At 38.3% G+C, this 27,314-nt stretch overlaps 1 protein-coding gene across 5 annotated transcripts in view; it reads right to left on the reverse strand.

Moving 5' to 3' along the window:
- Sorcs1 (sortilin related VPS10 domain containing receptor 1) overlaps positions 1-27,314 on the reverse strand; it is a 535,816-nt gene that overhangs the window by 128,834 nt on the left and 379,668 nt on the right. For all 5 annotated transcript variants that reach the window (XM_036172192.1, XM_036172212.1, XM_036172201.1 and 2 more), the window contains exon 6: positions 12,397-12,461. In XM_036172192.1, coding sequence (XP_036028085.1) covers positions 12,397-12,461 — 65 coding nt within the window. The remainder of the gene's footprint in view (positions 1-12,396; positions 12,462-27,314) is intronic.

The following is a 27,314-nucleotide window of genomic DNA, read 5'->3' on the forward strand; positions in this document are numbered from 1 at the left end:
TTTATCAGATGTGTGGTTTAAAAATATTTTCCTTTAGTCTTGAACTTGTCTCTTAACTGCAGTCATTGTTTTTGAAAGTCCACAACAGTATACATAAGCCCCCAATTATATGCTTTATTTTATATTTTGCCTTGATCATGGTGACTCCTAGGAATAAAACAGTTAGGTGTGGCACTATTTTAACATGAACTAATCCTTATAACTTCTGTTCCCTTCAGTCCATGACTCCAAGAAAGTCATAGTGGTAAGTGCTTGAGGTAGCTGATCATAGTCTATCCACAGTCAAGAAGGAGGCATCAATGGATTCCTGTACTTAACTTGCTTTCTCCTTTTTATGAAGTATGGGATTCCAGTCAGGGAACAGTGTCAACCAAAGTGACCCAGTCTTCAACCTCAATTAACCTAATTAGGACAGTATCCCACAGCCATGCTTCTGGGTAATTCCAAATCCCATCAAGTTGACAATTAACTATCACAGGGAAATAATGTGGTGGTAGTGTGTTCCCTGAAATATTGTGCACTCTGATAAACTTATCTGGAGTCAGAGACAGAACAGCCACAATATTAAACATAGAGAATAGGCAGTGATAGTACAGGCCTTTAATCCTAGCATTCCAGAGGCAGAAATCCCTCTGGATCTCTGTGAGTACAAGGCCACATTGGAAACAGCTAGGCATGGAGACACATGCCTTTAATCTCAAGAAGTGAGCCTTTAATCACAGGGAGTAATGGCAGAAAGCAGAAAGATATATAAGGCATGAAGATCAGAAACTAGCAGCTTTTGGCTGGTTAAGCATTCAGGCTTTCAAGAAGCAGTTCAGCTGAGATCCATTTGGATAAGGACTCAAAGGCTTCCAGTCTAAGAAAACAGGATCACCTGAGGAACTGGTAAGATGAGGTAGCTGTGGCTTGTTCTGCTTCTCTGATCTTCCAGTATTCACCCCAATACCTGGCTTCAGGTTTATTTTTATTAATAAGACTCTTTAAGATTCATGCTACAGAATTACTGTCAAAGAATACAAAATTCTTATCAGGAGGAAGATTCAGTAACCTCTTACATAGAATGACAGCCACAGTAACTACTAATGTTTCAAAATTGCTGTAAGTATATAGTTCAACCATTTTCACAACAAACATGAAACTTATGGGAGGCAATGGGATCACTTAGCCTTATTTAATGATTCTATATTACAGATACATATATAAAAATTCTGGGCTAGGAGAAATGATTTGTGGTTAAGAGTATTTGGTACATAATCATGAAAACACAAGTTAGAATCCTAGCATTCATGTAACAAGCTGTGTTCCCCATAATATCTGCTTCTGATCTGTGCACACAGATTGGAATGCACATACATGTGCATACACTTACATACATACAGATGTAAATAAAATAAAAAATAGAATTAAAAAAGATACCACATTGTATTCTACAAATACATATAATTATTATTTGCCAGCTGAAAGTAAAATACACAAAAGTTATTTTAAATACACCATGAAAAATATTATTCTTGCACTATTAATTGATAATAGATACTTTGTGTGGGCAATGTGAAAAATTAGTCAGCAGGCTGAGCCTGAAACATCAATAACCATGGGTAGTAACATGGAAATCACTGTTATACTCAATATATGAGCCTTCTTGTTGTGTAAATGGTCTTTCCTTCCACTTGAGTGATCCTCCCCCCTACCACAGCCCTCGCTTCATACCCAAAAGCCATGTTACTGTTAGGTCATTTCATAAGCTTGTCTGCAGATTCTGTGAGGAGGGCTTTTAGAATTTTAGAACCCAAATCAATGATAAAACTCAAACTCTTACTGTAAGGTCTGATAGGTCTTTATCTGTTTCTTTCCTACTCATGCCAAGACAAAACTAAGATTTCTGATGTTCCTGGGCAGCTTGTGTATTCAGGACCTCTACTATTTTAAAATAGTGTTATTACTCTCCCAGTGGGCAGACACCCTATATTCATTCAGAGTTCTGCTGGCTGAGCTGCTTTTTCCTCTCCTGTTTCTCCATTCAAATTCTCCTTGGGCTTTAATAGACATTTTTCCTGAGGCTCAGGCAGAGCTCGGAATGTCTCCATTGACAGCAACTGCAGCATTAACCTCCAAAATCACCAGAGCAGCCTCTCCTCTGGGTCAGAACTGTGCCAAGTGGATCACAAGGGCTTTTCCTCTTTTAAACTTTGCAAAAGTTACAGAGGTTTTTTTTGTTTTGTTTTGTTTTGTTTTTTGTTTTTTTTTTCCTTTTACAGGTGAAGAAACCAAGATTTAGAAGTGGGGTTTCTGCAAGTTCATATGCTAGTAAATGACAGAACAAAAACTAAAATACATATCACACACCTATGGGACTGTACACATTCCTTCTATTATTTAAAAATATGTATTCATCACCAAGGACTTGCCTATGCCTTAGGATTGTAAAAGATTAACTGTCAACAGAACTGTAAACTATGCAGGCAAGCACAAGCAATATGCCTTCCTATTCTCTGTTAATGTTCAACTTTAAAGCAGAACAAATTTTAAACCCAAATATCCATGTAGAAAATCTTCTTATGTACTTGTTGATGCTTTATTACTTGTTTTAAAATCTTTATATTAATGTTCTTATCCAACATACACACATACACAAAACAGAGAGAGAGAGAGAGAGAGAGAGAGAGAGAGAGAGAGATTAACAGCAGCACACCGTTTTCTCTGCACTTTTAATTGTCTTCTCTGTCCTCATGTTATGTGCCAGTTAAACACTGACATCTTCAAAAGTTAGCAACATCAGTCATGAATGTGTACATTGAAGTTGAGACATGTTCTGTTTTGACATGATGACCTTGTGACTCAACCTTCTTTATTGTTTAAAATTTTTATTTGTGACAGGTATGAATTATTTTTTCCTTTCCTTTTTCCTTTCCTTGTATTGTAGGAGAATAATGCAATGGCCTAGAAAATGCTATGCACATCTTCTATCACTGCAATGTATTACTAAACCAAATGATGTCTTTCATACTCTCCATTGGCATTCAGAAGCTGTGAACACAACAGAGAATGTTCTAGAATTAAAAAAAAAAATTGCCAAACATGAGACCAGGGATAGAAGAGATCAGGAAAAATAAACAATAAGGGAAATAAAGAAAATTAAAATCTCTGGAAATAGTGTGCTGGGTATATCTTGTGAGTTATTGAGGTCCACAAGTGAGAAACTTCCAACCTTCAGGTCTCTGCATAGATGTTATCCTGAGGGAAAGAAAGTTTGACTGGTATGCTGCATTTGTTTCACTTAATATCACACAGAATGTTGTGCTTATGTCTTTTACAATCTAGACTCCTGAAGACAAAGGCTCATTTATAATTTGCTCTATTGTGAAGAGGGAAAAATACCTTTTCCAGGTAAGGATAGCCATAGAAAAGTCCAATAAAATGTGCAAGATAGCATGGCATGGTGACAAAGGTAAGCCATCATCACCCCCCAAAAACAATGATTTCTAGCCAAGAGCAAAAAGTCAAGATAGAATGTAAGCCATGTTAGAGAAAGAGCAGTCTGTGTGTATGCGGAACCATCTAGCCATCCGGCCAACCAGATGCCCACATCGGAAACAGCTCCAGTTCAGCAGATACCAGTCATGTTTATAGGTCATACTCAACCCTGACAAAGTGGTAAGTACATTGTTCATTTAACTTCCCAAATTAATCTTACAAAGAAAGTGGGAGAAAGGAGAGGGCAAGAGGTAGAGAGGAAAAGGTAGACACAGGAAGGAAAGCCAGAATGAAATTAGAAAGGATGAGAAGAAGCAAGAAACAATGAAAACATTTCAGTGCATAGGTAAGAAAATATCTAAAGTTTCTTTATTTTTATAACCACATTGTATTTAATTCATTTTTAGTGTGTTGGTCTGTGTGCAGAGGTTACAATTTGTAAGAGTCAGTTCTCCACTTCATGTTAATTCCAGGGCATGGCATTCCATTCAGGTTATCATTCTTGATGGCAAGTGCCTTTACCTGCTGAGCCAATGCATCAGTCACAGAGTTTCTTTCCTATAACCTTGTTTGTTTGTTTGTTTCACTAGAGAAATGAGTATAGTATGTTTATGTATATTTATATATCTGCATGCCATAAGATTAATTCTAGAAGAGATGTAATTCAAGGAACAGCTCTGAGATATGCATACATTCAATCAACCATTCTTCACTTAGCGATATTGGGTTGCTACTGCTCTCTATACTAAATATCATACTTGGAACATGGCAGATGTCCAATAAGGGGCAACATAGTACTATTCCTATCTTCCATTATGGACTGCACAAAGACAAAGGGCATACTTACTTTTCGCTTAATAAGTCTAGTCATTGACTAACACACACAAACTAAGTATCCTTTGTATTTGTGGTTCCATCTCTGTGGAATGTTCTTCCTCCACACCACTCACTGCTTTACTTTAATGTTTTGGCTCAAATATCAGATACCACCTTATCAAAGATGTCTTCCTTGTCAGCTTCTTCCAATCCCTGACTGTGCTTCCACTCTGCTTTGCTTTTTTTTTTTACACACCTGTGTACACATTTCTCATATAAACACATTATGTGCTCATTTATAATTTGTCATTCCAGCTAGAAGTTAGCCTCTATGAGAGCAGGCCCTTTGCAGCATCCCTCCATTCCTCAATCCTGCCTAGAAGAGGACTCAGCACAGCAAAGGTAACCAACAATATTTGTTAGATAAATAAATACAAGATCTGGAATAAACCAGACCTGGCCTTAAATCTTAGCATAGCGACCACAGGAAAAGCATTTAATCATTGTAAGCCTTATTCCCTTTACCATTATAATGAGGGATATAACAAGAGCACTTACCTCCAAGGACTAAAAACAAGCTAAGGGCAACAGTAGCAAGAAACAAAATGCATGGTGCTTTTTCCTCTCTCTTTCAAATGTTCAGGATAAAAAGAGATTCATGTGGACTTGCCAACATCTTTATGACCCTGGATTCCTGAGAGCTAGAGTCAAAACCCTATAATTTTCTCCTCCTTAGAAGTCATCACACAGATGTCTATGGACTGCTGCTGCTGCTGAATCCTGAGAGATTCTAAGGACCCAATACAAATGGAGGTCTCAAATCAGGGCATAGGTTTTCTAAGCATCTCTGGGCATCTGTACTCACGAAATGCAGACTTCCTGGCAAATGGGTGGCATATAGGAAATCGAGAAGTGGTACAAAATGGCTCTGAAGCATCCAATATGAGTTGAGCCTCTGAGGGTGATGTCATCATAAGGTGTTCACTGCATTATGAGAGAGGCCTGCATTTCCCTAGTTCATAGCTTCCTGATAAGTTTTAGGGGCTGAATCTTGAAGACTACATCAGAGATCCTCATTCCAGATAAGTATTACCTCAAATCTAGACATTTGCAATGGGAAATGGGTCAAATTGACATCACCAAGAAGAAGTGTAACTGATTCCAGCCCCTCTGTCCTATCTAACACTTGATGTTCCATTTGAGAGTGGAAGAGAGATGAGGATGAATTTGTTCAGTTGTTGTAAAATGGTGGGAACCTATCACAATCATAAGCTCAGTACGAATTGAACCCTTTAACCCCTTCCAAGGTTTCACCCTAGTCACTACTCATAAACTGAAAGAGGAAAAACATAAAGTCTCACTGTGGGAAGCAATAGCACCAAGTGTCGCTGATTGTGGAAAGTGGGTAGATATGATAGACACATATCATACTTTGTCCAAAAAAATGAAGTGTTAATAGTCTCTAAAACATTACAGAGAATTGCTGTTTTTGAAGTTCATTGAAGAAGAACTCAAAATCACCAAGTGGATCAAATGAAAATCCTTCTGTTCATTCTAAATTGAACACAGATTTAAACAATAAGAACATGTCATATCCTATTGCTCATCAGACGGGTTATGTTTAAAAACTCATTCACAGCATCCTTGATTGCCAAGAGTCTAAAAACCAACACAGAGGTCTGCTGATTTTGGGACTCTGGCTGCGTGCATTTCAGGACATAAGCTGACAATGTTTAGGAATTTAAAATGCATGTGTCTCTGGCTTATGGATATACATTCAGCAACTACCCTTTTGTTGTTACTCTTGCCTAAAATGAGTGCTTATGGACTGAATAGAATAAAGATGTGTGCATATCAGAGTTGTCTAAAGTAAGCAAAGACCCATCTTTTACTGAGATAGTGATTATTAGATTATAGTCCATTGTGTAATGTGTTTCCATGTAATGATAAACCATAAGTCACTGAAGACCAGTATGCAAATATTGAGATTTCCATACTTGCCTTTCTGTTCACCAATACTAATTGTGGCCCCAAAGTTTACAAAGGGAATATTCGTGTGATGTATGTCTGTGAATATACATACAAATTTATTCTCCCACCCTGACACACACATGATTCGCATTCCCTGCTTTCACAGAATTCACAGCGATTAAGCTGAGAACAGGTAATTACAGGAATAGCATTTAAAATTTCAAACTGGGATAATAACATAAAAGAAACATCTGTAAATAGTAGGATAAAGGCAAGAAAACTACGAAACCATTTTTGACTCTGAGTTGAGGAAAGATTTCCCTAAAAACCAGGTGATTAACCTGCCTTTTAATTCTCCCATGATGACTGCCACTTCTGAGCAATCAGAATGATGGCCATTAAGTGGATTTGCTTTGTGAATGTGTGAATACTGACAACCATGGTTCTGTTGTATTTCTAGTTTTCTTAATAAAGTCCTTGTCACTGCAATATAAGTAATTTGTGCTTCTAATGAAACCAGATCAACAACTTGGATACCAACGACCTTCAGGGCTAGGCTCTGGATTCCCTTGCCAGGACATTTATGTAGCCCATCTCATCCAGTCACCAGTATGCATATACTTCAATGTGAACAAAAGACTGTAATGGTAAAGGATAGGAAATATATGAGAGATTTCCAGGCTTCACCCAAGATAGAATTAATGGGCTCAATAATGAAATAAAGTTGTGAGATTCACTTTACTTCACTTACATTTATAATGAATGAACTAGTTTGAGGTTCATTTCACAGAGTTTGGGGGCAGTCCTTTTCATACTCCACTAGAGGACCAAGGTCTGCTTTCCCCAGTGAAGGAGATTAGTCCTTGAGAAAGTTGTTACAAGGTTACTTAGCCATGCATAATGACTGCGAGACTAGTAATTGTCCCTTGTCCTCTGTTCCTACTGGCACGGATCACCACTAGGACAGAAATATTCAATTCAACAACTGAGGTTTCAATGTCAGAAGTAAAAGAGAGGGAAACAATGATGGCAAAACTTGCTACTGTAGATCTCTATACACAATGTGTGCTTACAGGTCATCACACATGCTTAACTGTGCATACATGTATGTTTGTCATGTGAAGCATTAAATGGTATGTTGTTTCCTGCCAAAATCATGAAATATGACATTCAACTTCAGGTAGTTATTAGCAAGATTGGGTTCATGCATATGGACTCAAAGACCCTGTAATCACACCCTTCTCTAAGACAATGATAATACTTATATGTCATTGCTCATTCGTGCAGGAAATCTTGAATATTTCAAGCTCTGAGCTATGTTTCAGATAGAAAGCAAGGAGTAAATGAAACATAACTTTTCACAAAGCTTTTAGTACAATGGTCTGGCCAGCATTTTCTCTCTGATGGCACTTATTTTATATATATACAGATGATGATTATAGAATGTAGATTTTCCTTTTTGTTTTTTACTGTTCTGGGTACATATAAGGTAAACACACCTACATACACACCACACACACACACACACACACACACACACACACTCACACACACACACACACACCAATACACATAGATATTAAAACAGTGAAATTTTTGCATCCTGGATGGAGGTCTGTCAATTTGTCCACAGCTGAACATGGAGGGCAATAACAAAAGCTATGTCTACTGAACATGTTCATGGTTTCCCAGTAACACTTTGTATGACAGATTCTAATTATGCTTGTTCTTTTCAGTTTAGTTTGCCAAGGCAAGAAGGAGTGTGCAGACAGTACCATCCTAGTCACATATGTAAATTATAAACATGTACGTAATTGATATCTCTATCTGTCCTAGAATGAAGCATACCAGCACTCATGTTCCTTCAAAAATGAAATGAATTATATTATAATCTAAGGACAGCTGACATGACACCAAGATGAAACTCAGATTAACAAACCCAGAGAAGCCTTGGCCACCCGCACAGAGATGAGCCGAATTGACAAGCGAAGCATTTTTCCCATGTCAAATATCTCAATGCCTTGGCAACAAAATTTCTGAGTTCATTAAAATAAAAACAAATTCCTTCTTAAAGTATAAAAATATATTACCTTGAAATATGAGATACAACCCAGAATATATGACCTGGAATGCTAACCTTGGGATTTCCCACAGTACAATGAAAAAACAAAGAGGTATTTCAGACAAGGGATGTGAAGAGATAACACAGAATTGAATTTTTGGAACACCTGACCAGCCTGCAGCCTGGTTTTGATAAATGTGCTTTCTATTTGGCTACTCTGAACTCTGTGCCTTCCTTCTGTCTTCCCTTCTGTTTCTGTTACCTGGAGCCAAGGTTACTGACTATCTGGAGAAAGGAAATGGAGGAGGGGAAGCGTGGGAAGCAGTAAGCAACAGAGAGTCTGAGAGGACCAGAGAGATTATAATATCAATAAAGTTTCTTTTTTTTTCCTACTGAGGCAGGTCAGATGTTGTGCTTCAGTCTTTTATTTCAATTGGTAGGCATTACTCTTTCCTGTTTTCTTTTGACGTGGGTATCTTCTCCAATTCAATACCTTTACTGAATACCTTTATCTGAATGTCTTTCTCACTTTGGGGTAGCTTCTGTGAATGTTGCCTTTGCAAAAATAAAGAAAAGATAAGGTAAATACAGATAAATAAATTGGAAGAGATATTTACCATGCCTTGTGAAAGTGGAGCCCGGGTGGCATTTTGCCATCATGAGCCCCGTGCCCCATTAGCATAGGAATAATGTTAAGTGTAAGAATGTGTGCAGATGGCAATAAGGGATGGCCTTGCTATTTCTAGGATACAGGGTTATGTGGACTAGAGAATCACAAACAGGAAAAGAGCATTATCCTCCCACAACTCGAAAGTTCTGTGTAGTGTTTCTTTTATTAGTTTTCTACTCTGAAACTTTGCTACTAAAGTATGTTATTGCACAGCCCAGCACCACTGGTGTCACTGAGGTTGCAGAATCGTGGGCTCCTGCTGAACCAGAGTTCAGATCTTAATAAGATCCCTAGATGAGCCATACACGAATGCAAAGTTTGAGCGGTAATGCTTCAACATTTCCAAGCTATCTAGTACGTGAGGTGAAATAGATATCTAGCGACCCTGACAATCATTTTCCTACACACCCATTCCTTCACATGGCCTTTGTAAACTCCTAATGTACATAGAGGTAGCGTGTGCTGGAGACAGAAGAATGAACAGACAGATTCCCTGCTCTGACAGTACTTACAGAATGATGGGCAGAAAAAATGATTCCACAATTCTATATGTGAAATATAAAATTTCAAGATGAAGGAAAATACTTAGATAATATCAAATATGCTGGTTAAAGTTGGGAGTTTAAGGCCAGCTCCCCAAATAAATAGATGTTTCACCCATAGCCTCGGCCATCCACAATGATTAACTGTGCTCAGTTGTTCAGAGTAGGAGGGAGAGAAGAAGGTATCCAGGGGACAGCAAAAGTCATGTATCAGCAAAACATACAACCTGGTAAGTTCTGTTCCAACAGCTCAAAGAAAAGTCAAATGCCTACAGTCAGGGCTTGTGAAAGGTACAAGGTGAGACTAGCTTGAGGCAATGGGTAGGCACCAAGCTATGCTGAGCTCCCTTAGGAAGGAAGGACTTCTCTCACTAACACAAGAGGAGTCCATGAGATCTTTAGAGCAGTTGGCTGCCCGTCTTTCCTCAGGAAAAGATTTCCCTGTATGCTTAAATGTTGGACAGGAAAGTCTCTGTGCACAGTGATTCCTATGTATTGGCTTTCCTATCCTCACCTCAGTGTGCTTTGCAAATAGATACCACTGTTTTCAGTAGATCCTCCACATATACTATGGATATTATTACCTAAATTTCTCTTTTATTTTCCTCATCTATAATGAGACTAACAGTCTAAACCTGAACCTTGAGTCCAAGATAATATCACCTGCTGTAGGGAAAAAGGAGGCCCAGATGAGAGAGAAAGACGTTCCAACTGCTAAGGCCTCTGTGTCAGGTTCATGCTGGGCATATCATGCATGTCAGCCCTGCTTGGATGCACAGGAGTAAGGCAGGGTCTATCTTGGACCTAGTTTTGTTCTCCCAGTAACTATACCCAAGAAGATATGCATGCTCCAAAGGAGAAGTAACGTCTCTAGACAGGAAATATGCCATGAAAAGTGCAAACAATATTCCTGGAAGATGTTTGGCTTCTGGTATTTGGATTCCTTAGGTGAAATACTTTTCTGGCATGAGGTTACAAAGTGCAGTTATTATCTCTATCTTTGCAAACATAAGAGCTGAGGAGAGTGAGATGGGTATTTTGGGAAGTGAGGCAGTGTCTTTCCAACTCTGAGAAACATTCTAGGAGCAAAGGGTGTTCACCCTCTGGATTAGTGCTGAGGATGCGACTTGGTAGTAGTTGGATGTTCCATTTCACTATCTTTTACATATGAAGTCTTCTTTCTCCCTATCTCTTCTCCCTTAATCCTCTCCTACTACACCGTTTTTCCTTCTTCATTCTATCCATCTCATTCACTTGTTTTGTGCTCTTATGCATTGTACAAAGTATCTCAGCAGAGGATCCTCAGGACCAGACCAGGTGAAGGAAACATTGCTTAAATGTTGGACAGGAAAGTCTCTGTGCACAGTGATTCATATGTATTGGCTTTCCTATTCTCACCTAAATGGCCTTTGCAAATCTCCAAATATCCTGTGGATATGATTACCTAAATTTCTCTTTTATTTTTCTCATATATAATGTGACTAACAGTCTAAAAAACTGTCAGGAGGAATAATAGTGTAAATTATATAAAATACTTGGCACAAGTGTCACAAAGTAATTTTTCAGTCAAGCTAACTTAGAACCATTAGTATGAATTTTCAGGAAAACAATAAAATAATTTTAAATAAATAACAAAATAAAATTAGATTAATGAATGAATGAATGAATGAATGAATGAATGAATAAAAGGTTAAAATGGCATTTAAAGGTGATACAGTGACTAGTATTTTGAGAAATTTTTATACATGGGTTTGAATTCTGGATTTTCACATTATTTTCGTGGATATCATGTATCTAACACCACTGTCCTCACTAACTAAAGCTCTTCACTGTAGCCTAACTGACATGACCTAGCAGAGGGTGGCAATCTAGTCTAATGCTTGTGATGAGGCTCACAAGGGGATAATCCATTTTTCCTTTCTTTCAGAGCATTTTGTGAGAATCCCTAAACACAACAGTGACGTATTACCTGGATGGTATCTGACAAAATGAGGGAACTGAGAAAAATAAAACAAAACAGTAATGGGAACAACAAAACTCTTTAGAAACAAGCAACCCAGGACTGGGAAAACGGTTCCGTTGACAAAGTGCTTACCTTGCAAGCTTGAGGACATGATTTTGATCCCCAGACTCACATTTTAACAAAAGCTGGGCATGGGTAGTCTCAGACTTGCAGTCCTAGTGCTGGGAAGTAGTGATGCGTAGATCCCTGGACTTTGCTTGCCAGCTGGTTGAGCCTACTTGAGCACTTCCAGGACAGTGAAACATCTTGTCTCATAAAAAATGTTTGGGGGGGGATGTAAAGATGGCTCAGTGGTATAGATAATTGTTTGCTCTTGCAAAAGACCCGGACTTTGATTCCAGGAACCCACACTGCAGCTGTCTTAGCTTGCCTAGCTTGTGTCAAGTTGACATGCAGATAGCAAGTGCACTGGCTGACAGCCATTCTTAATTCTGGTGAATCTAATGCTTCCTTCTGACCTCCATATGCACCAGGCACACACATGGCACACACACGTTCATGAAAGCAAAACACTCACACCCAGAAAATAAGACAGATCTTTTGGAAATCGAATTGAAAAGGTGGATAGCAATGAGTAACTCTGAGTTTGTCCTCTGTGTCCACAGGCATGTCACTCTGTCCCAGGGGAATCCAGAGTACTAGAATTTTCTACCAGGGCATAATCTACATAAATTCATGTGTTTATGAAAATTATTAATCAAATAGATTGCTGGACACAGGAAACATCTACATCCCCAAATGGCCTTGATGATCACTACTGTGGCTGTAGACTTGGTTAAGGACCAAATGACAGAAATAATACCAATATGAACATGAACACGGTTGATTTACTTACGTCCATCTATGGTCCTGGCCTCAAGATGCACAAGGTCTGGTTCTTTGTTCGACCCCATCACAGACCTAAAAAATGGAGAAACATAAGAAGGAACACTTGACATTAATAACTTCACATCTATCTTACTAAAGCCCACAGACTGTTAATGCCCACAGGTTTCTAAAAAGACCATAATTCTGGGAACATAACCACTCTACGTACAGAGCTTGACAGGGAAATTTCTACTCAAAATAAAACAACAATGTATCTTTTATTTGACTAAGGCCAGGCTGAACTCTAGCAAGGATACTGTGTGTCCTTTAGCTCAGGCTTCAAAATATGTCCTACACATGGAATTCGCGCACCCATATCATCACATCATCAACTTCACATCAGACTTGATGGGCAGGAAGATGTCAGGTATATGCTTCAGATGACTGACTTGCAGAGGGATTTACAGAGCAAACTGATCTAATTAAAGTTTGTCACTTGAAAAGTCTATGAACTTTTGTTTACATTATGGGACCCAACCAGTTCAAAAACACCTGTAACCATTCTCAGCAATATTGGACCAATGTAACTAAAAAGAAATGTAGATCTAATATGTCCTAAATACATGTATTGATGTAAAAAGAAAATCTATTTTATACTCCTCAGAGACCATACTGAATAGAAAGGATTAGTCTGTTATATAAATAAGACAGGCAATCACACTTTAGCCCCAGAATTTTTATAGAACAAGATCACTTAAGCATAAGAACATTTGTGCTTCATTTTAAGCATGATTCACAGAAATTTAATTGGTTCAATTTCTATAAAGCAAAGAGTCATATGCTGTAATGCAGTATGCCCCCAGCCATTCAACAACGTAGCATCCTTGAAGATGTGGAGTTCAAAAGTGCACATCACCTCAGGACTTCACATGGAGCTTCAGACTGCAAACGACAGGCCTTATCTCACTTTCACCACCTCATCATCAGACACACAAAAAGATTTTGCCAATTCTGAAGTGTCACATCCATTACACACTCCTCTGTGAGCCTCTCAATGGCTCTCCCTGCAGTTTAGAATGCTCTGCTCAAGCTTCCTTGTAGTCTCACGAACTCCTTTCAAAGACATTATGGAAAGGCCACTTCTGCTAAATATACCCTACTTATAGCAATGATAGCATTTCCTATAAACAAATATTCATGTTTATGTACATACCCTAAAATATCACTCATATTTTCTCAAAAATAATTCTTTGTGTGTTTTCCCAAATGTGACACTAGCCTGTTACCTCAACAATCACATCCATGCACCAAACACAGGAAAGCAAGCACAAACACATGCATGTCCCCCCACCACACACACACACACACACACACACACACACACACACACACACACACAGGTGAACACAACAAATAAAGCTACTGGAGGAATTTTGTCTTAAAGCATTTACTTGTCCTATAATAGTAAAATTGTAAATTGTGGAATGCAAACAAAGCAGGAGAAGAAACAAGAAAAAAATGATTAGAAGAGGGAGGGGAAGGGAGAATGAAGAAATACAAAGACCTGCAGATTCTTTGAAAGAAGTAAATTAATCAATGTCTTAAGGGCATTCTCAGAACTCTTTTTTCATCTGAATTCATTTTCCCATCTCAGAGAGTCTGAGGCCTCACCAGCTTAGCTGTTCTTCACTTTTACAAAAGCAGGCTCCTTATGGACCTATTATCATCACTGTCAGTAAGATTCTCTGATTGATACATGGCCTGAAATTCAAAATCTATGCTCTAAACATTAAATCCTGCTTTCTTCTCCCAGGAAGCAGACATTTCCTAATAAGGCTTTTATCATTTCACTCAAAGAAACCTGTAACATGAATTTGAACATTTTGCATCACTAGAAATAGCTTGAACAAATGCAGAAGGTGACCCCTCGACCATTATTTATTTCAAGAACTACTGGTCCATAAGCATGGTTCTCCATCTCGCAACATTGAGACAGAGCGCCAATCCACAGGTCTCTTCTTCAGACAAGATCTCCAGCCACAAGCATTAAAAATTAACAAGAGGAGCTGATAAAATGACTCAATAGGTAAGGGACTTTGTTTTGAAGCAGGAGGAACTCAGTTTGAGTTCCAATCACTCCCATAAAAAGTTAAGTTCAGCTTCATATGCATGTAACATGCACAGCATTGGGAGGGAGAAAATAAGAACCAGACAGCCCTGTGGCAAGGCTAGCCTAGGCTAAAATGGCCAAGCTTCTGGGTTAGTAAGAGACCCTGCCTCAAGTCAATATGACTGAGAATGACAGAAAATATACAAGATGTCCTGTCTGTTCTAGCACCTTCATGCACATTCATGGTTATGAACATTACGTACTCATATGCCTGTACCACACTCACAGATACCTCATGTGTGATTGTGCAAATGTTTGTGCATGCAGTAATAGTAAAGACATGGAAAGTACTGGTAGATAGTATTTTCTATTATTTCAAATATATGATGTTTCTCCATTTTGAGACTCCAAAAGAATTCTTCAATAAATGATGAAAAACACTGGCCTAGGATTGTTCAATTGAAGATTTTATTTACCTTGTCTGCAAGTCTAATGTGAAACTTTTTTCCTTTTTGAATTAAATTCTTCAGACCTATGACCATGTTGGTATATCTGCCTGGGATCCCCCAACCTCACCCTTCTGTCTTCATTTCTGAGACTCAGCTACAGATGACTGAATTTAAACATACCTTTCCTAGTTCAGGTGTCATTTAAGAGAGTCAGTTAGGCCTTCAAGACTTCTAGAACCATCCGGGTGTTGGTGGCGCATGCCTTTAATCCCAGCACTCAGGAGGCAGAGGCAGGCAGATCTTTGTGAGTTCGAGGCCAGCCTGGTCTTTAGAGTGAGTTCCAGGAAAGGTGCAAAGCTACACAGAGAAACCCTGTCTCGAAAAAAACAAAAACAACAACAAAAAGACATGCATATACTTCAGAAATTTTTAATGGAAAAGTAAGATTTCTGGGAATACACACACTCACAGGAAAAATTCCTGGCACAATTGGATAGTAGTACAGGCCTATCATCATAGCCTCCGGAGAGCCTAAGGCCAAAATGATCCAAGCTAGCCTGGTCAATGCTGTGAGTGATAAGGAAGGTTAGCTAATATCCAACTGAGCCCAACTCTGGTAGATATTGAGGTCATAGGTTTAATTCTTAGAACCCTACTCAAAATATACTCTTGTTATAGAGCAAGGGCTCAGTAAATGTTGCTGATTTTGTTCTTTTCTATCATCTAATTTTATTTGAAGAGATGAGTAGTGAAGTTAGTAATCACCCATGAAATTAAAATCGATATTGGCACAATATATTCTTTGGTTTATCATGGTTGCCTACTAACAGAAATGATATATAAAAAATTATTTGTTTTCACATGTCAATAGTCAAAAAATAATAAAGTCTATCTATAATAGTCCATGGACCAGACAACAGCTATAGGAAAAGTGAAAATCACTTATTTACTCATTCAGGATTCCAAGTTAATGATGAATAACTTTTGGGGTGCCGTTGGGATACCTAGGAAAAATGGTTTGGTTTTGTTTTTCCTGTAGCTAGAACCTCAGGAAGCAGCAGGCCCAGGCTGATTGTGAATGAAACGGAATCAAATCTCCAGGAATATTCAGGTAGCTGATTGGTAAATAGTGGTAGGGGAAGCACATTCCATTTAAATAAAAGTAGCAGATACAGCCCTAATCTATGAGATAAAAAAGAGAGTTATCCACTTGGGCCATCTGTTAGTGAGTCAAGAGATTTGGGGTTTTGTAAGTAGAATAATAAAAATATGATGAAATGTTGTTAGATATTATCAGTAAGCACCATTGTACAATGGTAAGGCTTTGCATTCGACCCTTAGGGCCATTAGATGGCATGGAAGGAAGTTGAGGAAGTATGGGTGAAGATGTGGCTGAGAGATACAGCACTTGGCTAGCATGCATTTATCTCTGGGTGTAATCCTCAGCATTGAGAAAAAATGGAATAAATAAAATACATAATCCCTCACATGGAAGAATGGCATCCCTGCCGCTGTGTGGACCTTGAGGGAAACTGAAGTTAAAGCTGACTGGCCATTCTAGAGCTCTTCCACCAATAAAAGCACAATCAAGCCTACAGTAGCACAGCACCTCTGTGCTTCTGGTATCTCAAGATGGTGTTCCCGTTGAGAGCTATTTTAGAACAAAACTCTAAGGATCACCAGAGCCAAGGATATGAAGAAAACTAAATCCAACCTGACAGAGTACACCACGAATCCTGGCAGTGCGATGTCAGCCCTGTGAAATACAATCAGCCCAATGCAACCTTTGTAGACATTTTCTACAGAGGAACTCAGAAATGTCACTAGTTTATCATTCTCCTGGCATTTTGTCTGAGTTTATCCCACTTTAATATAGTTCTCAATAAATGCTGCAGAGCCACAAAATGTCCTGAAGTAGATAACTACAGAGCAAGTATTAAAAAATAAATACTGCGACTGGATAGCACCTACTTATTCAGATTTAGAAATGCAGTTACAGCCTCCAAGGAACTGGTATCTGCAGAGGGACAGAGGCTGCTAGGGAAGGAGACCTCTGCTTTCCTTTTCTTTATTTTAATGGTGTATTCATGTACTCCCTGGACCTCTCCATAAACACTTCATCAGAAGCAAGTAATCCTTTCTGCTATAGACAGAGGCAGTGGCGTGCCTGGAAGATATTAACAGTTGGACTCCTTGATTTCCTTCTGTACAGCCAGGGTTGGCTCTTCACCTGCCATGATAGTTTCTAAAGCAAACTACAACTTTAACTCTTGAACAAGGAAACTTAGGCTGAGGTCTCATCTGCTGCACAACCAGGAAAAACAAGCTGTGTGAAAGCAAGGATGCCTGAAGTCCTTTTACCCTCTCTCTTTATCCAGAGAGACATACTTTCTTCTTATTTCTTTTAGTCTGGATCTCATTCTGCCACATTGTTTTCCCATTAACAAAGCTACCTCCTATGAACAACAAATAAAGAAGCCAATAAGTAGACAAGACAAATAAAAATTATTGATAGTTTCCTGTGTGTAATGACCTACTGAGTAGTCAGCATGGGCAGCAACCTTAAGCTTCGCAAGTTCAAAGTCTGCATCTTGTCATCCATATTCCTCAAGCCAAAAGCCTAACTATTCACACAAAGGCTGATTTACATAAATTGTGTGGTGTGTGTGTGCGTGTGTGTGTGTGTGTGCGTGCGTGCGTGCGTGTGTGTGTGTGTGTGTGTGTGTGTGCGCGCAAAGTGAGGAATGGGTTTCTGATGAAGAGTGAGGAATTCATAGAGCTCAGAATGGTAATGACAATGTGAAGACACTCTTTGTACAAACTGCTTTGTAGAAGTAAAGCAGCTTGCTTCAAGAGCCTCCTGTTGTGTGTCTTGGCTGTACATGACACTGCATAACTGAAGGTGAAGGCACAAAGAGTGGCAACCACAAAGGGTTTCTTAATGAAGAACAACCAAAAACCAATTCAAAACCAAATGGGAGGTGGATCTCAGGTGCTCTGGAAAGCACTCACAAGTGAGATACCATGCAGGTTCACTGCTGGCTTTCTGAATATACAAGACATGTACTTTACACTGTGTGTGTCATTAAGCCTGCCAGTGAACGCCACTTCCAACACCAGTTTAGGTTCCAGATTACAGCCTGTTATAGTCACAGTGTCTTTACTGTTTGCTTTCTGCTCTGATGGAAATGTAACAGTCTGATTCGAGAAAACAAAGGCTTTTAATATTTTTCTATCATCATTCTTCATCATGTAAGTATTAAATTAATATACTTATTGATTTAAAATTTCTCTATTTGTGAGTTGCTGACAAGAATTCCATACAGACCAACAACAAAAAAAAAATTAAATAAATTTTGGCTTAGGATTAGGATAAAATATATAATCAGTCTTCAAGTGATCAGAAATATACTTGTTACTTTTTGTCTTACAAATCTACCTGATATTGTCCTGAAGTATCAAATACTCAGTGAAGACTTAAATAAACAGATCTACCCTTAGCATGAATTTTCTCTCCTTTGTCTTTAATAATATATATATAATTTTTTCAATATAAATTCCTTTACCTATTATTTGTTATCAATAAATATTTGCTTTCTATACTTATTTTACAAACATACATACCTGGAGTCAGGTAAATATTTCTTGGTCAAATAATGGATACATTTTCATGTCTACTCTGGAGGCTGACTTGAGTGGTGTGAGCAGCCCAGGACAAACCTAGCTGCTCCACGTATGTCAGTTGCCTTCCATATGCTTCTTAAGTTATGATAAACATTTCATGTGTTCTCCATACTTCCCAATTTCCTACTCCTCTTTGTCTCTATGGTTTCCTAAATGTGTGTGGAATAGACAGGAATATGAGAGTCTATATACCATTGACATGGCCAGGTCAATGGACCTAAGTCCCAAATAAAAATTATAGAGCAATGACATACAGAAGAAAGATTTTCAGTGGACAACACATCTGATTCCCTAAGAGAAATCATAAGGCCAGTGAGATTCAGAGATATAAATCCAAAATAATCAGTGAGTACAGTTAAAGAAGAGCTTTGCTGTTTTATTAACATTTCTTTTTTAATCATTTTTAAACTTTAGTGGTGTCATTCTCTTTATATTTTTAGCTACATGTTAATTTTGCCTAATAATGTATCTAGGAGACAGTTTCTTATCTGTTCATAAAACTAATGGGGTACATCTCTAAGTATTTTATTACAATGTATCAAATGAAAATCTCCAATTTACTGAGCTATTGTCTAATAAGGGACCCAAAGTAAAGGTGTACATTGATAGGGGAAAATCCACTGGGAAGACACATGAAAATAATGGCCAGCATTTTGGGGAAAATTCTGGCATTGGGGTGACAATTAGATCCCTACCTTATGAATGACCATCAAGTGTCAATAATGGAGATATATTTATGCAACATTCTTATAATTATTAAGTGTTAAGTATGAATAAAAATAAGAGTTGTTTCAGTACAGAAACTGAAGTCTCTATGTAAACTGAGTATGTATATTAATAACAAATGTAGAGAGAGACAAGGTTTTCTTGGAGTAGATGACAGACAAGAAATTCCACATATCTCAGACATAAATGCTGACCATCTTACTATCAAAGCTAGGATGGATCACTGAACCTATGGACAAATTGTGGCTGGAAAATAACTAGGTGACTCACTAGGACAGTGGCTGTGCTGATGTTGAGCTCAGAGTGAGAGCAGAAGCCAATGGTCCTGCTAGGGCAAAAAAGGCCATGTTAACCTAGGAGCAAAAGGAAAATGACCTTTGTACCCTCCTTTCTTTCAATCTCTGTGTAGGGATCATGAACTGCAGATGAGAGGCCAGCACAGCCAGAAGTTTAAAGGCATCGAAACCTGAGCATCTGTCTCCTGGAAATAACCTAACCAGCAGAAATTACGTCTCATAAGCAAACACAACTCTGATGTTTAGAAACAGTTATTTCCAAATAGTTATAATTTCCTTAGTTATGATAAAAGATAAGATGTATATGTAACCTTAGACTCACAGATATAGGATAGATAGGATATCTTCTTTAATTTTTGCCAAACACAAATTGAATAGATATTGTAACTATAATTCTTGCTTGATAATTATTTTGTTATCTGCAATTTTACTGTGAAAGTTAAAACCTTCCTTTTTTGAAAGAAAGAAGAGTGGAAAGTGCTGTGGGATGTTCTATATGTCAAATGTGTTGCTCTGATTGGTTCATAAATAAAACATTGATTGGCCAGTAGCCAGGCAGGGAGAATAGGAGGGACAAGCAGAGAGGAGAATTCTGGGAAGTAGAAGGCTGAGGCAGAGAAACACTGCCTGCCGCCACCATGAAATGTAAGATGTAAGGTACCGGTAAGCCATGAACTACGTGGCAACTTATAAACTAATGGGTTGATTTAAGATATAAGAACAGTTAGCAAGAAGGCTGCCAAGGCCATATAATTTGTAAGCAATATAAGTCTCTGTGTGTTTACTTGGTTGGGTCTGAGTGGCTGTGGGACTGGCAGGTGAGAGATTTGTCCGGATTGTGGGCCAGGCAGAAAAACTCTAGCTACAAGTGGTAAGAACATTTCCAGAGGGATGAATTGTAGATAAAATATAGAAACCATGAGATTTAACTATATCAGAAAAATCAGCCTCTTGTCATATACTATTCATCATAGCTGGTGTTTATCTATTTAATGTGAGAGTGATGTCAGATAGGGCAGTGAGGCTGTGCCCTTGTCAGTGGTCTGTTCATCATCTGTCAACAATTTAGATGAGAATGCATGTTGTTTCCTTTCAAAATCCACACAGAGCACAAATGGGGTAAATAATGAAAACCAAAGAGGCAGTTTTAATTCTGAAAGCAATTCACTTGCCTAGCTAACAAATGGTACAATCAGACCAGAACCTAGTGTTTCTAATTTCTTCATGGCTCCATATATCAGGAGTAAAAAGAATAATGTTAGTAAGAGTTTTTAATAATAAGAGGACTAGAGATATAGGTCAATGGTAGAGTGTTTGCCTAAGATTGGAAGGCCCTAATTTCAATCTTCAGTGCCAATAATAAATAATAAAATTGTGTGAAAAGTACAGGAACTATGAACAGCAGCACTATGCTCAACACAGGATCCCTTGAAAATGGAAAGTACATTAGAGATGAAGAAGTCCAGATTCTTCATATTATAGTTTAGGAAGCTAAGGCTTCTGAACAACAAACACCTTCTCCTCAAAAGTTGGAATTTTCAGTCTAGGCCCGGTGACAGACAGAAAGAAATACAGACAGAGGGCTTGGAGCAGAGATGAATGTGAATAAATAAAAATATTTCCTTTTTTGTTTTGTCATTTTGCATCTCCAAAAAGACAGTGCATCTTGGAAGGTATATATGTGTGTGTGTGTGTGTGTGTTTGTGTGTGTGTGAGTGTGTGTGTGTGTGTATGTATATGTATGTGTGTATATGTACATATACACACACACACACACACACACACACACACACACACACACACACATATATATAAACAATTGAAGCTTTGTCTGTCTTCTAGAATAGCAATTCTCAATCTGTAGGTTGCATCCCCCTTGGGGTTTAAACAACCCTTTGACAGGGGTCACCTAAGACCATCTGAATACACAAATATTAAAATTATGATTCATAACATTCGCAAAATTTCAGTTATGAAGTAGCAATGGAAATAATTTTATGGTTGGAGGTCACCACAACATGAGGAAGAACTGCATTAAAGGGTTGCAGTATTAGAAAAGTTGAGAACAACTGTTCTAGAGTCATTTATCTCAGGATTTGTACAATTTATTCCTAGGCATACAATGCAGTTTCAAGAGTTTGGAAGCAGCCTGCATACTATCTTCAGTTCAGACCTTCAAATAAGTCAGATATGTATGTCTGTAATCAGGCAGATGATCATGGGTAGAAGGCTAGCCTGGGTTGTAAAGCAAGATCCTGTATCAAGCAGCAGCAGCAGGAGCAACAATAACAATAGCAAAATGATTTTCAAATACAAGAATTCACAGTAACACAGGGTCAGACTGAACTAGAACAGTAGGGCCAGGACCCCAGGAAGATTGGCTTGAACATCCATGTAGCCACTCCTCCATACTTTATTAGCCTACTGACATGAGGATGTCCTATGGCTTTATTGTCTGGTGTACAAACCTCTGGAAAAATGCTTTAAGAAATTATTGTGCAAATGTACCTAAATGAGAGAAAAAGAGATCCATTTGGTAAGGTCTAGAGGGCAAGAAGAATAGAATTAGGTAAGACAGGAAGAAATTACATTTATCCTCATCACAGAGACAAAGGTTCCTGCAGCCTTTAATGCAGCTATTCTTCTTATAACTTTGCTGACTCCCCATGGGAGACCTTGATTTGGGGGATGTGAGGATATGGGGTGTCTTGGGAGGGAGGGATGAGAGATGGGAGGAGGGGGGTCTGTGGGTGGTATGTAGAGTGTGTAGAAATTTCTTAATAAAGATAAATGGGGGGAAAAGAACTTTGTTTATGAAGAATTTCTTGAGTTCTAAGCACAGTGTGAGGGATTTGGCGCCAGGTGAAGGCACTGACTTTCTTCTGTGAAAAGACTTTAAAAGCCCTACTAATTTGCTTTCTGAACCTCTATCCAATGCTTGGCAGTAAAGACCAGTGTGATAACAGGAAATGAAAAGCACACCTTTTTATTCATCACTTGATTTGTAGTTTGTTTTTAAGCTAATATTTCGCCATAGATGTGAATTCTTAAGGATGTGATTGTACCTTATAGTATGATAGCAATAAAGAACATACAGAAGAAGAACAAGTGAAAGGGAGGCATGGAGATGATGAGATGGGAGAACACAAGAGGCAAGAGAGAGTGAAGACCCTGATGAGGATGACAGATGGAGAGGAAGCACAAGGAGGAGATGATGCTATGTGCTGCCAAATTCCACAGAACGTGGACTCATCTCCTCCTGGAAAGCATCACCTTTAGCACATCATTACTGATTCTATAGTAATGTGTCTATTCTTGTATAGGCATTCTTTCCTTCTTATAAAGTTATTGTACCATTAATGTCATTAATAGAATATGTTAAAACAGAACACTTGATAAGTTCTTTGACAACTATTAAGGAATACATCATGTAGTCAGCCCTAATTCATCATGGGGTGTTGGTGGTGTCCGAGTCTTTGTGTTACAAATGTTGTGGCAATGATTACTTTTACATGCACATGCTTGATGTCTCTAGTATTATGAAATGACAGAACAATGGATTGTAAAGAATGTACATGTTGCCCAATATAACATTTTTACTAATTATTTAGGAGTTTTATACAATTTTCATACAATTTTACTATGTTAAAGTTAAACCCTTCCTTTTTGATTAGACAGAAAAGGGGAGGTGCTGTGAGATGTTCTGTATGCTGTGAATTTTTGCTCTGATTGGTTGATAAATAAAATGCTGATTAGCTAGTAGTCAGGTAGGAAGTATAGGCAAGATAAACAGACAAGGAGAATTCTAGGAAGGGGAAGGCTGATCCAGGAGACACTAGTCCACTGTCCAGGAAACAGCACGTAATGGCACACAGGCAAAGCCATGGAACATGTGGCAACATATAAATTAACAGAATTGGGCTGAGTTTATGTGTACGAGCTAGTCAATTGCAAGCCTGAGCTAATGGCCAAGCAGTTTTAATTAATATAAGCCTCTGTGTGTTTACTTGGATCTGAGTGACTGCAGACCGGGCAGGACACAAGAAAACTTCCAGTTACAAATGGCTTCAAGACGTGGGGTGAAATTTCCTACCTAAAACCTGAGAAATATTTAAAAAAGGTCCTCAAATGGAGCCAAGAGCAGCTTCCTAGTTGTCTCTCTCAGGCTAGCCATAGCATGTGGGCTTTATTTACTTTATGGCAGGTTCATGGCCTGCAGGCTTGACCTGCAGCATGGCAGGAATGAGGCATCTCCAAGCTACAGATTACACTGCATGGTGGATTCAGTCTTTGCTAATACAGACAAACAAAAGAAAGAAAGAAAGAGAGAGAGAGAGAGACAGAGACAGAGACAGAGACAGAGACAGACAGACAGAAAGAAAGAAAGAAAGAAAGAAAGAAAGAAAGAAAGAAAGAAAAAAGGAAAGAGAAAGAAAGTTGTTTTGAGCTACACGCTACTTGATAGAAGCATAGGCCCACTTTGAAAGGCATGATTCCCCCAGAGCTTGCTGTAAATGTACCACTGCCATGTTGGAAAACTGGAGTGGGCAGGGCCAGCAGCTAAAGCTGCCATTTCAGTCCCAGTAATGCTGCGGTTTAAAGCAATAGATTAACAATAAGACAGATTCAGATGGAACAAGACTTTAAATGGTTTACAGTGTGTGTAAAAATGTATGTAGGCTTGGAAGAGAGAAGAAAATGAATATAGACAGTTATATTAAAAAATAGTTTTAAAAAACAAAGTCTTGCTGGGTGGTGGTGGCGCACGCCTTTAATTCCAGCACTTGGGAGGCAGAGCTAGGTGGATCTCTGTGAGTTTGAGCCCTACCTGGTGTACAGAATTAGATCCAAGAAAGGCACAAAGCTACAGAGAGAAACCCTGTCTTGAAGAACCAAAAAATAAAATAGATAGATAGATAGATAGATAGATAGATAGATAGATAAAGTCTTTAAGAGACCATAAAGGTAATATGAAAAGTAAGCCACATAAAGATGGAAATCACACAGAGATTTTGGATTATATTGTCTTTGGGATTTTTAATTGGAGAGAGACATTTGATTATAAAGGCTAGTTAAACCAATATGTATATTTTAAAGGTATCTTGACTTCAAAATTTGGATCTAAGGATATGTTGCTTTGGAAAGTAAGTTCTGCTTTTGTTTCCACAGGAAGCAAAATGCTATGGATTTGTTCCAGGTTAAGATAGATCAGATTTGAACAAGCCAGACCTCCTGAACCTTAACACATGTACCTATAAACAAAGGTTATAGCTGGTCTTCTCAGGACTCAACCATTATCTCAAATTTTCTCAAGATCTTCATAAGAATACAATACCCTTAATCAGCAGTAAGTAGCCCAGAAAACTAAGCCCACATTCCAAAATACAGATTACAGATATTTGTCTTTGTTTATGTTGTTGGTTACAAATTGTTATTGGTCATAGTCAATCCCTTTCTAAAAGTAGAAAAGGGATATGATATGGAAATATAGAATACAGATATGATAGGATAAAAGGTGGATTGTTGAACCTACTTTTAAAGAGCAATAACTTGCTTGAAATGTTTTTACATTGCTATGGATTTTAGCTTATTGATGCAAATTTAAAGTTAATTTTGTTATACTGTATGTATATTTCTACTCTTGTTTAAGGTATTATGTTTGTGCAGATCATTTGAAATTTTAGTAGAATAATTAGTATTCTATGATGGTCAAACTTATAATCAGGTTAAGTTTTCTAGGTATACATAGATATAATTCAATTGGGTAGGTAATCTTCAAATACTTCAAAGACCTACAAAATATGGCATTTAAAATGTTTTAAGAACATTGACTTTCTGGGCATTGAGACATGTCTACTCCTGGCAACACCAACCTACTTCAGAGAAAATAATGAGCATTGAAGAAACTCATTATGGAATTTGCTTTCTTTGTGGCAAAAATTAGCCACTGGACAAAAAAGTGCCCTTGCAATGATTGCTTGACAGTATGTTTTATAATGCTGACATGTAGGACCCATAGGAAGGTGACCACTGAACTTTGCAAGATTAGGCTGTTCTTCAGGTTCCTGCTTCACAGAAGAGACTGCCAAACATTCTACAGGACACAGAGAGAAGTAACTGAGAGACTCTAAGCCTATAGGATGAAGATGGATGCCCCAACGTTGCAGAGGAACTTTGGATGGCAGTCCAAAAAGCCAGCTGTCTCTATCATTCTAGATTTTTGGAAGTTGCTTACAATGCATTTCCTGTTTGCTTAGATAATATTGTATTCTTCAGAGGTCTTTGATTTAGTTGAAGACTAGATAGTTACAACCATAATTTTCCTTGGTTATGATAAAAGATAAATTAGATATGAAACCTTAGACTCACAAATAAAGGATAGATAAAAATATTTTTCTTTAATTTTACAAAATACAGATAGACTAGAAATTGTAACTGTAATTCTTGATTGATAACTGTTTTGTTACATTTAATTTTAATGTTAAAGTTAAAACCTTCCTTTTGTTTAGACAGAAAACGAGAAGTGATCGGGGAATGTCTTTCTGTATGCTGCGGATATATGTTTCTCTGATTGGTTGATAAATAAAGCTGTTTGGCCTATGGCAAGGCAGCTTAGAGACAGGTGGGAAATTCAAAGTTAGGGACAGGAAGGAAGAGGGCAGAGAGAGATGCCAAAGAGCTGCCCAAGGAGCAACATGTAATAGGATGCAGGTGAAGCCATGGAACATGTGTGGTGATAAATAGACTAATAGTTATGGACTAATTTAAGATATGAGTTAGCTAGCAAAAGGCTTGAGTCATGGCCATTCAGTTATAATTAATATAAGCCTCTGTGTGTTCATTTGGGCCTAAGTGCCTGTGGGACCACAAGGACACAGGAGCTATGTGGGCACAGGAAAACTTTCAGTTACACCCTGATCATACTTGTTTCTCATTCCTCCAAAGTATAAAATATCTGGGGATTTTTTGTTTGTTTGTTTGGTTGGTTGGTTTATACAAATTACATTCCCAGGAATAACATGCAATAGTCTCTATTTCCTGAAATCTCAATATGTAGGGAGTCACCATTCTAAGATGGCACCGACTTCCTGACAGCTTTGCTGTAAACAACTCCATATTTGGCTATGCTTGCTGGGCTGTGAGCCTCGAGGTTTGCGCATGCGCGTATATGGTAATTTGGCCTTATGTCCTCAGCCTATCCCGTGGCTCCCCGTGCTTGCATTCTGGTGGGATCCAATCACAGATTGACCCGTTCGCTTGGTTCCCTATATAAGCAGCTGCCTTTTGGTTCTTGGGGCCCCTCACCTCCTGCTCTCCCTCAATCAAGAAGCGCTCCAATAAAGTGTGATCTGAGAAGAATACTCGAATGGTGGTCGTTCTTCCTCGCTGGTCGAGGAGCTCGCCGCATCAATAAGTCTATATATCTACTTGCTGTGGATATTAATCATATGCTGTGAATATGTTGCTCTGATTGGTTAATAAATAAAGTGCTGATTGGCCAGGAGCCAGGCAGGAAGTATAGGTGGAATAAAGAGAGAGGATAATTCTGGGAAATAGAAGGCTGAGTTAAGGGATGCCGCCAACTACCACCATAAGAAGCAAGACGTGAAGGCAGAACTGAGAAAATGTACCAAGCCACATGGCTAAACATAAATAAGAATTATGGGTTAATTTAAGTGTA

This window comes from Onychomys torridus, chromosome 1 (assembly GCF_903995425.1).
Source record: "Onychomys torridus chromosome 1, mOncTor1.1, whole genome shotgun sequence".
NCBI classification, from domain to species: domain Eukaryota; kingdom Metazoa; phylum Chordata; class Mammalia; order Rodentia; family Cricetidae; genus Onychomys; species Onychomys torridus.